At 45.0% G+C, this 15,054-nt stretch overlaps 1 protein-coding gene across 1 annotated transcript in view; it reads right to left on the bottom strand.

The window, feature by feature from the left end:
• Positions 1–15,054, bottom strand: part of TRIO (trio Rho guanine nucleotide exchange factor) — a 218,637-nt gene that overhangs the window by 149,416 nt on the left and 54,167 nt on the right. Inside the window, exons 11-14 of the mRNA XM_056854855.1 lie at positions 7,089–7,258; positions 5,440–5,614; positions 4,040–4,235; positions 2,614–2,780 (exon numbers count right to left, since the gene is read on the bottom strand). Coding sequence (XP_056710833.1) covers positions 2,614–2,780; positions 4,040–4,235; positions 5,440–5,614; positions 7,089–7,258 — 708 coding nt within the window. The remainder of the gene's footprint in view (positions 1–2,613; positions 2,781–4,039; positions 4,236–5,439; positions 5,615–7,088; positions 7,259–15,054) is intronic.

Below are 15,054 nucleotides of genomic sequence, written 5' to 3'. Positions count from 1 at the left end.
AATGTTCTCTTAACGCCGAGCCCAACACCTTTTAAAATTAACTGGGTCCATGGGTAAACAGCATTTTAAAAAAAATTTCTATACCTCTTTTTCTATCATCTCAAGCCCCCCAATATAGATATGTTAAAGCAGCCTAAAAACAAAATTATTGTGTAAAACCCAATTATTGTATTACCCTATGATTAAACCCACCGCTATATGCATGATTAATTTCCTTCATTCTTACTAACACCAGCTAAACATTGAACAGCATTTGTCCGATACAATTGCAATTGCTACTGTGGCTTTGTGGTTTCTCCAAGGAGGAATATTCAGCATGCCCAGGGTCCCAAGAAGCCCTGCCCTCTTTATGCAGCACGGCTTGTTCTCCTTGGCGATACAGAAGGAACTCATTTGAAACAAAACATGCCCGCAAAATTGTGTGTGCGGGTTGGTGTCTTTTAAATGGTAAAGGACCGCCTACTCCCATGTGAACTACCCTGACCAGTCACCTTCAGGGGTCCCTGCCATCTAAAGCTGGCTGGGTGGCAACCTGAGAAATGGCTCGGTCATGGCACTGAAACTTTGGAACTCCCTCCCCAGGGAGATTCGTCTGTCTCCCTCTACTGCTGTCTTCTCCCAAAAGGTGAAGACTCTGTTTTGTTCGGCGTTCCTTGCTGACTCTTATTAGCCCTCTCCCCTATTTGTATGTTTTATGCGTTTACATTTTTATGTGCTTATATTATGTTTTAAGAGACCCGTGGCGCAGAGTGGGAAGCTGCAGTACTGCAGTCCAAGCTCTGCTCACGACCTGAGTTCGAACCTTATGGAAGTCGGTTTCAGGTAGCCGGCTCAAGGTCGACTCAACCTCCCATCCTTCTAAGGTCGGTAAAATAAGTACCCAGCTTGCTGGGGGTAAAGTGCAGATGACTGGGGAAGGCAATGGCAAACCACCCCATAAACATAGTCTGCCTGGTAAATGTCAGGATGTGACGTCACCCCATGAGTCAGTAATGATCTGATGCTTACACAGAAGACTACCTTTACCTATATTATGTTTTAGTTAATTGTTTTAAGCATTTCTATATATGTATGTGTGCATATGTTTTATATCTATCTATCTCTCTATCATTTTTTTAATGTATTTATATGTCTGAAACATCTAACAAAATTTAATATTTACTGCCTTGGGAACCCTGAATGGGAAAGGCTGCATAGAAATATTTTAAACAACAAAAACAACAATAATGTTAAAGAGTGTGAGGATAACAGTTTGCAAGAAAGAAAAACAAGAAAGCTTACAGTCACAGTACAAATGTGCTGCTACCTATATATATATTTATGTAGAACATTTTTGAAATCTCATCCGCTTATTCTGACCACCAGTCGTTTGAGTTAAGTCAAAGCTTGCAGGAGCCTGGCTGGGGTGGAAAAGCATCCTAAGCTGCCCTGCTCCAAGAGCAGCGAATCTGGCAGGAAGTCATGGCCATCAGTTGCTAAAATTGTGCACCCGAGTGCCGCAGGAAACAAACCAAGCAAATAACTTCACACGGTTTACTCTGCCTGATCCAACCCCTGCCAAGCTATGGAGCTTTTCCCAACTCAAACGGGAAAAGCAGCAAGACCCCTTCCTTCCTGGCTTAAGCAAGGAATGTGTATTTTTGTATCAAGGTAGCTTATGTCAGAAGAGGGAAACAGCATTCTATTGCCCAAAAACGACTGAGATGAAAACAGAAACTGATAAATCTTTTCACTGTCCAGAACATTACATGGTATTTATTTTTCAAGCTGCGTATAGATTCGGGCAAACACAAAACCTGATGTCTGAGCAAGATGCTTGCTATAAGCACCACATTCTGCAGGAAAATGGACAACTTAAATTTGGCCACACACATTTTAAAACTAGAGCTCACTCAGCAGGCAGAGTAAGATCAGGTACAGTAATATAATAACCCTATTAGGAAAAGCAGTTTAAGTAGCCAAGTCAGGCAACGGCTGCAACGTTAAGTATGCCAGACTACTAGCTGGGACCAGCAATTCGGTATGCCATCACAACAACCCTGCTGGATCAGAGCAAAAGCCCCTCTCTTCCAGCATCCTGTTTCCAACAGTCACCAGCCTTTCCTCTGGCAAACCTAGTATTCTCTCCTGCTGTTCAACCTCAGCCCTTGGAAAGGGAGGAATACACTGCTTCTGAACGTGGAGGCTCCAGCTGGCTGCCAGCTAAGAGCACTGTTCTCTTCCTGAAGGAGCAGTTCAAGAACAGCACATCCATGTTGCCATGTTCATTTTTGTGGGACCTGCCTGGAAGAAGTTTCCCAGCTTTTTCAGAGACAGGCGCATGCAAGAGAGACTTTGCACATTTGCACGTTTTAAGGTTTTACATGTCTCTGTGCCTGTGGACAGACACATATGGGTATTCCAGCAGCTCAAATATTGGAGTAGAAAACTTCAGCAAGGAATTGGTTACCTCCCTAGAATCAATCCAGCATTCATTCACACAAGCTACAGTGGCTTGGTTGCCTCTCTGGCCAACAGCTTATATAATTGCTTCAAATAATCACTTTAACATCGCGAGCAATGATGGTACGCGAAGGTCGAGCAGGGAACTGGGCATCGTGGAGTGCGGTATACCTGCTTGACCTCGGCCTGCAGGTGGCGAAGCTGGACACACTGCTCCAAGTGTTTCCGATGCTGCTCAGCCGCCAAGTCCAGCTCCTGCTGCTTTTCGTGAAGGAACTCCAGCAAGTCCTGGACGCGAGTTGCCATATCCACGTCTCTGTCACACAGCAGCTCCACACCTGTAACCACCACCCAGGAATTATACAAATGGGGACGGGGCCAAAGTTGCATTTATTCCATTATGAAACATCACCAAGGGCACAGGAATCAAAATCCTCCACGACTGCGTACATTCGGCATTTTTACTATGTGGAGTGTCTCAGCTTCTTGTATTTTTAAAAGAAGGTTGGTGTAAAAATGTAAACGTGCATGGGTAATGTCTGCAGACATCTCAAATTTGGGGAGGGGGAATGCCAAAGTGACATCAACCTGAGCTCCCTGCAGCCAGAAAGCTGTGGCTCCTGAGACACATTTAAATAGAGTTTGTAGAATCCAGTTCAGTCTACACTGGCAACCAATTAGGGCTGTGCATACGGAGTCAAGCTGAGTTTAGGTTTGCGTCACTTCCCTTCAGCCAAAGTCATCCTCTTCCATCAAATTAACCAGTTATATTTTATTATTAATTTCCTTTCAGGATCTTTACGCTCTCCATATATTTCTGTTGAAGTTACAAAAAGACTTCGTGTACCATTACCACTGTTCACAGTAGGAAAAGGACACACCCTGGTCTCACAGCTTACTGACAACCCTCCCTCGATTTTTGGCCTAGCTGCCCTGTGTACTCAGGAGTCTGCCTACTGAAGAGAAGATTAGAGTATCAGCTAGTTTCATTAACCCTATGAGAAAGACATTCCACAGGCCAAAAACCACCACCCAGCTTTCGACTTCATACAGACAAATGTTTTAAACTGCTTTTGAAACGGTGGGTGCATTTTTCAAAAGCAGTTGTTGGGGGGGGGGGGCAGGTCTGCTGTTCAAAAGTCTGAACACTTTTGGGTTCACTGAAGCTAGCTGTTGGATCCTAGAATTCAAAATACCTTCCTACAACAGCGCACCCAATTTATCCTTCCTGCTGTCTAACAGAGCCTAACAACTTATCCTGGATAACCTCAAAAGGTTTGTTAAAACACTCCTAGAATGTCTATTGGGAACTGAAATATTTACCAATTCCCACCCACCCCAAATATTTTATTAGAAAGGGTGAGATTTTTCACTGCTCGATAACATCCCAGTTCCTTTAGTAACAAGACGAACTTTCTGACACATCCCCTGCCAGAAATTTTGTGAGTCTTTAAGGTGCTACTGGACTCTTGCTCTTTTCTGCTGCTACTAGCTGACTAACACAGCTGCCCATCGTGATTCTGACGCCTTGCAAGTCCAGCCTGGATGATCCCTATGAATCTAGTAACCTGGTTAAGGTGGGACAGATCCATCTTACCTGAGGCCTGCACTTCATTGACATACTGCAGGAGGTCCTGCCCTTGGTGGATAACGTCAAAGGTCAGGTTGTTCATGGTCAGGGCTTTGTCCGCATGATGCTGGAGCCGTTGCTCGGCAATGGTGAGATCCTCTGTGTCGAAATCGTTCATCTGCTGGGAGAGCTCATCATTCCAAGATTCAAGGTCTGAAATGATCTAAAGCCGGGAAGAGGAGAAGCCGATCAGCCTCGGACTACATACAGTAAAGATTTTTCTGAAGTATTTAAGTACCCCCCCCCCCAAAATGCCTTGAGAAGGGCTAAGCAGTGATTGAATACAGCTGAAGCTGGAGGGTAAGAGATTCAACACAGATAAAAGGAAGTATTTCTTCACACAGCGCAGAGTTACATGGTGGAACTCCCTGACCCAGGATGTGGTGATGGCTGCCAACTTGGAAGGCTTTAAGAGGGGAGTGGACATGTTCATGGAGGAAAGGGGTATTCATGGCTACTAGTCAAAATGGATACTATTCATGATGCATACCTAGTCTCTCCAGGATCAGAGGAGCATGCCTATCATATTAGGTGCTGTGGAACACAGGCAGGATGGTGCTGCTGCAGTCGTCTTGTTTGGGGGCTTCCTAGAGGCACCTGGTTGGCCACTATGGGAACGGACTGCTGGACTTGATGGGCCTGGATCTGATCCAGTGGGGCTTTTCTTATGTTATAATGTTTTTATGAATACCAGTCATGATGAATTTTTTCCAGGATCAGAGAAGCATGCCCGTTATATGAGGTGCTTTGGAACACGGGCAGGACAATGCTGCTGCAGACATCTTGCTTGTGAGCTTTCTGGAGGTACCTGGTTGGCCACTGTGTGAACAGACTGCTGGACTTGATGGGCCTTGGTCTGATCCAGCAAGGCTTGTTCTTAGTAACAAAGTATGCTTTTCTGAGAGATGATAATTTATTCAGTGCTGATCAAAAGGAGCTGTATTTAAAGAGGCAAGCTCCTCTTGAACTGGAATCAGATATTTTGACACTTAAAATCTAGAATGGAAAGAGACTTTTAAATTTATTTCTGGCAGAAAGCCAACAGATGGTTGGTGCACTTGGATAGGAAACCTACAGAAGTTCTCTAACCACCTAACACAAGCTACCTGCTACTGAGCTCAAAGTGAAAGCGATTTGCAGCCGGTCTCTGACCACAGCACAGGCCACTGTCTTCGGGCATGGGCTCTGCACTCTTCACAGCTAGTTTGAGGATCTGAACTCAAGAGAACTAGAAGAACAGGTGAGCTGACCACTTACTTGTATTTTTAACTCTTCAACTGTATCTCCAGTTTGTAACCCACCCAGCCCCTGAGGTGAGAAAGGAGAGACTTAGTGAAAGTGCAGCATTTGGCTTGAAAGGGACTCACGTCAATGGCGTCTCTCTCAAATATCCGCAGCTGTAAGAAGAGTTCCAGCTTTATTTTGCGCTCCTGGAAAAGCTCCTCCATTTGTGACTGGGCTTCATCCAGCTGTTGAAGGACAGTCTCTATGTGATTGATGGAGCTGTTGTGGGGAGTCTTGTTACTTGAGATAGCAGAATCCCTATTTAAAAAAGAAAAGAAAAAAAGAACACAAGCACAAAAAGGTGAAACTGCAAGAAATCAAGACCAGAATGCAAGTGTATGCATGTTTCTCAAATGTTCTTTAGGAATCAAAAAGAACCAGGTCAATCTACACTGGTTTCACACAAGCACTTTACCCAACACTATGCTCCGAGGAAACCTTCGCCACAATCTGAGCGCGATCTACGGGGCAGTCTCTGCCACAAGACCCGCAACGTTGCAGGGGATTCTACAGCATGTTTCACCACACACGTACAGACTTGTCAGAAGTAGTTTTCAAGCATTATAGCAAAACTTCAAATCATACCACAGAGCTGCTGCTGCCTGTTTCACGCGCGTCAGGGTTCTCACCCCTCCACAGCATGAAGTGCAACTTATATCACACCCCAATGTAATTGTGATGTACATTCCCTGACCATTCACACACTGGTGAAGAAGAAGAGTTAGTTTTTATATGCCGACTTTCTCTACCACTTAAGGAAGAATCAAACTGCCTTACAAACTCCTTCCCTTCCCCTCCCCACAACAGATACCCTGTGAGGTAGGTGAGGCTGAGAGAGCTCTAAGAGAGCTGTGACTAGCCCAAGGTCACCCAGCTGGCTTCCTGTGGAGGAGTGGGGAAACAAATCCAGTTCACCAGATTAGCATCAACCGCTCATGTGGAGGAGTGGGGAATCAAACATGGTTCTCCAGATCAGAGCCCACCGCTCCAAACCACCGCTCTCAACCGCTACACCACGCTGGTACAGGGGTTGCACGTGCATGCCCCCACAGAGTTCACGGATATAATACGGTTGTCATGCGTTTTTTTTAAAGACAACTCTTTATTTGACTGTGCACTGGTCTAGGTCCTAGACATAACTCCAGGCAGGCAGGAATCTCCTTAAACAGCTTTAGCTCATGTGGTGGACTGGGGAATCAAACCCGGTTATCCAGATTAAAATCTGCCGCTCATGTGGAGGAGTGGGGAATCGAACCCGGTTCTCCAAATTGGTTCTCCATGACACCTAACCACAGCTCTTAACCATTACACCACACTAGTGGTAGCCAATGACTGGCTCATTTAAAACATTTTAAAGCTGCCTTTCCACCCAAATTCAGGTCCTCAACGTAAGAGAGGTGGCAGGGAAACACACCTTTTAATTCACAGGGAAGATGACCCTGAATGTATGACAATCATATAACCCTTTAACAATGTTATACCCAGAAAGATTTTTTTATTAACGGACTTAAGGGTAACTTGTATGCAAATTTAGGACAACCTCACCATTTTTGATGACGTATCTGGGGGAAAATCTAGTCTTGCATTTGAGTAAATACTGTACAGAGAGCATGTACAGGGAAACGCACAGAGCAATGATACCCAACATACAGGTCAATCTGTACAACACATTGTGTGTGTGTGTGTGTGTGTGTTTGGCAGGGAGGATGCCACAGAGAAAGCCACACCTTACCTCAGCTGTTGTATCAGGTCCTCCCCTTCCTTGATGACGTTCACCGTCACCTGTAGAGTGGTTTGCTGCTGCTGGCCAAACCTTTTGATCAGTTCCTGCACGGCCTCAACAGACTCCGCATAGACGTCGTCCAGCAGTTCCTTCTGCAGCTCTTCCAGCCACGTCCAGAGCTATGAGGGAAGAGACAACGTCAGCTCAGTTGGTGGATGGCCATGTGGGGTTTTTCCCCCTCCCCTGAAAAATTCTTTTTGAAAAACTGATTCATAGAATCATAGAGTTGGAAGGGGCCACACAGGTCATCAAGTACAACCCCCTGCTCTATGCAGGATTTGCCTAGAGCATCCCTGACAAGTGCTTGTCCAGCCTCAGCTTAAAGACTACCAGTGAGGGGGAGCTCACCACCTCCCTAGCGAGCTGATTCCACTGTCGAACAACTCATACTGTAAAAAACATTTTCCTAATTTCCAGCCGGTACCTTTCCACCCGCAATTTAAACCCATTATTGCGAGTCCTGTCCTTTGCTGTCAACAGGAACAGCTCCCTGTCTTCCTCTAAGGGGCAGCCCTTCAAATACTTCAAGAGAGCAATCGTGTCTCCCCCTCCCCTCAACTTCATCTTCCCCAGACTAAATATTCCCAACTTCCTCAGCCTTTCCTCCTGGGGCTTAGTCTCCAGGCCCTATGATTACAAAGTGTATATAAATACTACTAATTAAGCATCACTTTCTAATCTTAAAGGAGCCCCATGGCCCAGACTGTTAAGCAGCAGTACTGCAGTCAAAAGCTCTGCTCACGACCTAAATTCGATCCCGACAGAAGTTGGTTTCAGGTAGCCAACTCAAGGTTGACTCAGCCTTCCATTATTCCAAGGTCGGTGAAATGAGTCCCCAGCTTGCTGGGGGTAAAGGGAAGATGACTGGGGAAGGCACTGGCAAACCACCCCTTAAAACAAAAGTCTGTCTTGGAAACGTCAGGATGTGACGTCACCCGTGGGTCAGGAATGACCCGGTGCTTGCACAAGGGACCTTTACCTTTTTCTAATCTTATTAATGCCATGCTAGAGTCAGGGGGCCGAAGCCAGGGGAACAGTGGCTTGCCCAAGGAGACACTGGTGCAGCTGAGATTTGTGCAGGGATCTTCCTGCTCACGGCAAGTGCAGCACTGAGGTGAAGAGTCTGAGCTCTAAGTTTAAAAAAAGCTCCTGTTCAAATCTCACCTTTGTCACAAACAGGCAAGGGCAGCCTCACTATCAGCCACAACCTCCCCTCCCCCTGTGATAGGAGGACAATTCAGACCGACATTTCAAGGTTGGTGTAAGGACTAACACCAAGGTTTTGCACCTGACGATGAATTCTGGCTTCTTACGCTGTCTGAGCAACTCTCTGCAGTCCTAAGAAAGGTCAGTGCAAGAATTCTATTCCCAGAAGCAGAGGAACTCAAAAATACATGCATGCATGTACAGAAGAAGAGTTGATTTTTATATGCCGACTTTTTATACCACTTAGGGATCAAACCAGCTTACAATCACCTTCCCTTCCCCTGCCCACAACAGACACCCTGTGAGGTAGGTGGGTCTGAGAGAGTTCAGAGAGAACTGTGACTAGCCCAAGGTCACCCAGCTGGCTTCATGTGGAGGAGTGGGGAAACAGATCCAGTTCACCAGATTAGCATCCACCGCTCATGTGGAGGAGTGGGGAATCAAACATGGTTCTCCAGATCAGAGGCCACCGCTCCAAACTACCGCTCTCAACCGCTACACCACGCTGGCACAGGGGTTGCACGTGCATGCCCCCACAGAGTTCACGGATATAGTACAGTTGTCATGCATTTTTTTAAGACAATTCTTTATTTGACTGTGCACTGGTCTTGGTCCTAGACATAACTCCAGGCAGGCAGGGATCTCCTTAAACAGCTTAAGCTTATGGGTCAAAAGGCCTACATTTATGAACACTACAGGTTGCCTTGGGCAGAGTGAGTTTGTTTATCTCCATCTTTGCCCAGGGTGGTCTCTTCTGAGGGCCAGAGTGCAAAGAGGGCCCCCCCCCCCCAGCCCTGCTGCCCAAGGCCTTCTGAAGGGAAGACGCAAAAGGCAGAGTGGGAAATGAGAAGGGCTGAGCAGGAGAGCCCAGCTTCTGTATAACGCCAGAGGTTCAATTCCTGGCATCCCTAGGAAAAGGTGGTGCTGCTGATGCTTAGGGCTGTGCAGGCATGAATGTACACCACTCGGGTACATCAAATATCAAATGAGGGGCGGGATGACTGGAGGAGGGCTGTTTTCATGCTCTAGGATCAGATGATGGTAACGGGTGTATCTGCTTTCATAATACATCATCAGGACTGAAGAGAACTGGATGAACCAAATGCTATCGAAAGAGCCATTATACCTCAAAGAGCCTCTGAATACCTGATTAATAATTCAGCTTTAAAAACTGTGTTTGTTCTCCAGAAGCTATATTTAAACCTGCTTCTTTTCAGTGCGATGAAGAACAAAAGAAGAAGGGAGCTCGGTGGTAAGATTCGGTAATCCACAACCCTCAAGCTTCCTAATAATGCAAACTCAGCTGTGGAACTGAGGTCGTGAATCTTGCTTCTGCGTCAGTCTTCCCTGGGTTCCTTACTAAAGACTTCGTGTAGCCCTAGAAAAGAGCCAGAGTCCAGTAGCACCTTGAAGACTAACAAAATTTCTGGCAGGGGAAGAGCTTTCGTTGAGTCACAGCTCAATTCTTCAGCTCACTGGACTCTTGCTCTTTTCTGCTGATAGACAGACAGACTAACACGGCTACCCATCGTGATCTGTCTTCATGCAGCCCTTTTAGGACTGGGAAAGTAATTCTTACTGTGCACAGCAATCCCAGCGCTCTAAAAATTGAGAAATTTGGATTCAGTGCGGGCTCTGCACGTGACAGCTACAGCAGAGAAATCCAGACGGAGAGAGCTCAGCGGGACGTCCCCTGTGATCCGGAAGGGTGTGCGGTACCAGTCACCTGCTCAAATTGCAGCTAAACCGTGGTTGTGTCAGATGACCTTCGGTGAAATTCTCTCTGCTGTAGCCCCTCTTAATTTTGGTTCTGCATGGACGCAACTGCACTCTGGAACTCTGGGGAAAGGAGGCTTGCCAAAAATGAAAGGTTTGAGTTCAAAAATAAAGACCTTGGAAACTCTCCTGCCGTTTGTACGGCTGACAGTAGAAAAGTATCTGAAGAAGAGAGCTGTGGCTCATGAAAGCTCCTACCCCTGCCAGAAATTTTGTTAGTCTTTAAGGTGCTACTGGACTCTGGCTCTTTTCTACTAGTAGAAAAGTTATGAGTGAAGACTCATGTAGACATAATTCAAAGCAGCTTTTTAAGACTTAAAAACCAGCTTTGCATCACTCAGGGAATGTGATAAACTGCATTCTGGGAAAACAGTATAAGGATTCTACCATTAATTCCTGTGTTGAGCTTCCTAACTCAGCAACTGTTGCTGTAAACAAGCCTCCTTTGCTGCTCATCTAGTTCAACTGCAAGACTGGCTGTCCCACCCAGCTATAAAAACAAAGAAGATCCTGAAGTCTTACAAAATGCTCATTTAAGCACTGAAGCCAGGAGAACACACCAGTTCTCCAACTGTCAAGCAAAAATGAAACAGACACACCCTCAACTTGTGAATCTAATAACAAAATCTGTTGAAAAATCAGCCTCAGGGCAGCCATTTCTAGGCTTTTGGTATAACGGACAGTATTAACCAACGTATGAGACAACATCTGCAGTTGAAGTCATTCTCCATTTCCGTACTTCTCGGCAGGTGGAGGGAAGAGTCTTAGTTGCCACCCAAACAGGGTTCACTTGCCTCAAACCATATATGAGAATGCCCTCTTGGTCTGGTTTATGCGGACATGGCTGTATCCACGACAGACCATCACTATAATTTAGGGTGGTTCAAGTAAATTACTACGTCCTGTGGTCAGCAGGGTGAAAATGATGTAGGGTGCAGAATGCAAGCCTTTCGGCTAACACACAATATAAGCCAAAGCAAGCATAAACCAAACAGGTAACATTAGTCATTACTACTTAGTATTTACATAAATATTCAAAGAAATCCACAAATATTACCTCCATAACAAATACACAACACTATATGGCCAGGCAGGCTGTGCATCCATATCTAACAACATAAGAACATAAGAAAAGCCCTCCTGGATCAGACACAGGCCCATCGAGTCCAGCAATCTGTTCACACAGCAGCCAACCAGGTGCCTCTAGAAAGCCCACAAACAAGATGACTGCAGCAGCATTGTCCTGCCTGTGCTCCACAGCACCTAATATAATAGGCATGTTCATAAGAACATAAGAAAAGCCCTGCTGGATCAGACCAGCAGTCTGTTCACACAGTGGCCAACCAGGTACTTCTAGGAAGCCCACAAACAAGATGACTGCAGCAGCATTGTCCTGCCTGTGTTCCACAGCACCTCATATAATATGCATGCTCCTCTGAACCTGGAGAGAATAGGTATGTAATCATAACTATGCATCCCAGCTGGCAGCCATCACCACATCCTGGGGCAGGGAGTTCCACAATTTAACTATGCTATCTGATTTCCATCTGTCCTCCAAGAAACAAAATATACTTCTAGGAGATATTCTCATTAGGGAAGTTCACACAAAAAAAATCAGTATTTTTTGTATTTGGGTGTAATTGACCCCAAAAATTTTGACATATCCAAAAAAAGCCAATTCCCAATATGTCCCCCCCCCCGGCTTTTCCCAAATATCTGAAATTTTTTGGATCCATTATACTCCATGGAGAATCTTTGTGGTGCTCTGGAGGGGGTTTAAAGAAGAGGCACCAAATTTGCAGTGGAGCTGCTGCTGCTCCTCCTTAGAAGAACTCCCAAGTTTGGTCAAGGGGTCTAATTTTATTGGCCCCCAAAGAGGGTGCCCCCATCCATTCTCCACTGTTTCCAACGGAGGAAAAATGGGGCACCATAAAATTGGACCCCCTGACGCAAACTTTACCAAACTCAGGAGTTCTTCTAAGGAGAGTCACCAGCAGCTCTGTTGAAAATTTGGTGCCTCTACTTTAAAAAATCATCCCCCTTGAGTTCCGCAAATATCCCCCATAGATTGTAATGGAGCCATGCCCTTTAAATTTTGAAGAGCTACCAAATCTGCCGCCCAACACAAAACAGATAGCGGGGGGGGGGGGGGGCTGTTTGGCAGCTCTTTAAATATTTAAAGAGCTTTATGGAGCCCTTTGATAGGAACCAAAAAAGCTGAATTCTTTTGGCTTTTTTGAATAAGGCTTTTTCAGCTCCATTCAAATGGTGCTTTTTTTTCAGTTCGGCATATCTAAATGCACACCCCTAATTCTTGTATTACCCGCAGACTCACCTTACCAAGCAACTGAGAATGTGATCCCAGGACATTCTATGAACTGTATTACTAAGTAGGTATTTGAACCCATCTCTCCCTAGGTTCAGTTCCTACTCACTAGCTACTACATCATACTAGCTCTCAAAGCAATCACACACAGTCATGGCGGAGTTATATATGTTAAAGTACTCTCTTCAGTTCAGACTAGAAAATGTCTCCTTAAAAATACCATGGATTGCTACTACAGCAGAGTCAAGGAAATGATTCAGGAAATGAGAAAGGAAGAAACAAGAGGGAAAACATTTCTCTGCACTGAGAAGCATCTGGGGGGAAATCTAGGCACCGTTCCAGCACATCTGTGCAGATTTCCAAAAGTTCATGAATCAGTGCTGATTGCATCCTCCACCAAAGCCTCTCCTCCCACTTTTACTCTTTAATGTGTAACCATTTGAGTAGACTATTTAAATTTTGTCCTTCAAGATACTTCATACTGGCACTATACATGGCATGTACTCTTCACCAGCGGGTATCCTCCCTGGGGCCAAAATCTTCCTGCAAGAGTGACCTGTAAGTACTTTTTCAGTCAAAGAACAGTGTTCGGAAAGATCTAAACATCTAGTCTCAAATTTGGTTCTTGTGCAACTCAAAGGAATAACCCAGGTATTCAGATCAAGGATGGAAAGCCGTCTCAGGTATTTGCAAGAGGACCGTCTTCCTTGCTTTCTCCCAGTGTATCACTGTGCTGCTCGATCTTATGCACAATGCACCGTTCTAACTTGAGAAGTACAAAATTGCTCTTAAGCTCTGTCTCCCGAATGAACAGACCATGTTGGGCTCCCTGGTGCATTTGGGACCTTGTAGAAATAAAGTAGACGAGACAAAGGTTAGAATGTAAATGGAAGCACACTTATGAAAAGCGCTTCAGGTATAGCTCATCTTGGAGTGAAGGAAGAATACTTTTCTACCATCCTCTCATATCCTCAGCATCATCCAGCAGAGCTTTTTCCAAACGGTACAGGGCGGGTGTTACACATCCTAAGCAATCGTCGGGTGCTTCTTGCAACTTATTTGCCAGGCATTTTGTGGATGAAATCACTTGGGTGTAGTACAGTTGATGAATGTTGTCATCATCCTATAGATGTTTTCTTTTTTTATTTCAAAATTTTATTTTTATAGTTACAAATAACAATAACAAAAAACCCCATAACATTTACATAACAAACACTATTTTGGTCATTACCAAATGTGCCTTACTTACTTAAACAAAGATTAACTGTGTATAAAAAAAAAATAATTTGTACCTGCCATCCCTTGGAAACTATTTATACCATGCTAATTTTCTTATAGATGTTATTTAAATGGTTTCAGCCTGAGAACACAAATAGGGAGCCGGGCTGTTTGCCTGGCAACTGCCCTGGACTTGTTTTGTCTTTAGGGGTCAGAGAAGGGCTCTGTCCATAACACGATGAATGCCTGTTTGAAAGAGGGGGTGGTGCTGGCTACCCCCATAGCTGTTAAGCCACTCCTTAAAAGGCTGCCTTTGGACATCAACATGATTGTTGCAAATACCGCCCAAATCTCTTATTTCTAGACAAGGTGTTTGAGCAGACAACGGCTTCCCAACTCCAAAACAGGGTGTCTGGGCTCATTTCAGTCTGGCTTCTAGCCCAAGATTGGTGGAAAAATCTCCAAGGACTCTCAAAGGCTTTTGATACTGTCAAGCATGGAATCCTTTTGGACTATCTTCTTGGAACTACTGGAGCACTGTGTCCTTAATTCCTGTTACCATCTGGCCAAGTGACTGCACAAGATGATGCCAGGAGAAGAAATTTTGTTCACCCTTACATTTCTTGCTCTATGGGGCACCAAATGACTCCCATTTTGTCCCCGTATTATGTAGTATCCATCTGAAACCGGTGAATGAGGGTGCTTGGGGATTTTGAGTAGTTATCAGTACACTGGCGTCATGCCATTCTCTCCCCATTTTTTCAGACGACAGGCAGCAAGTGCTTAATAAATCCTTAAGAGTCAGCAATCAGCTGGATAAGGCCTAATAAACTGAAGCACAATACAGACAAGACAGAGGTTCTGCTGATGGACAGGTTCAAGAGAACGTGGAAGATGATGTTCAACCTGTTTGGGGCAGTGTTGCACTCTCTCTTGAAAATCAGATTTCCAGCTTTGGGGTTGTACTAGATCCAGTCCATTTCGAAGGCCCACGTAGCTTCTATTATATGACATCGCTTTCTCTAGTTTAATCAATTTGAAATTGATATGACATCGCTTTCTCTAGTTTAATCTTGTGTGCTACTTTTTAGCCCTCTGGGAAAGAGTTGGGACTTGATGCCCTGGTGACATCCAGATCCCATTATTGCAATGTGTGGCACTGCCCTTGAAGGCTACCTGGAAATGTCAATCGGTTCAGAACATAGCGGCCTGATTATTCACTGCAAATAGTCAGCTGGACCACCTTGCCAGTTGTTAAGTAGTATCAATAGCTACAAATTTATTTCTGGAAGCATTTAAAGGTGCTTCGAATCAGGGTATCTGAAAGACTGAAGAGGAGAAGACTGAGAGGTGATATGATAACCATCTTCAAGTATTTGAAGGGCTGTC

Source organism: Euleptes europaea, chromosome 8 (genome assembly GCF_029931775.1).
Source record: "Euleptes europaea isolate rEulEur1 chromosome 8, rEulEur1.hap1, whole genome shotgun sequence".
Taxonomy (NCBI): domain Eukaryota; kingdom Metazoa; phylum Chordata; class Lepidosauria; order Squamata; family Sphaerodactylidae; genus Euleptes; species Euleptes europaea.
Note: the sequence above shows the minus strand (reverse complement) of the source record. Positions and strands in the feature narration are given on the sequence as shown.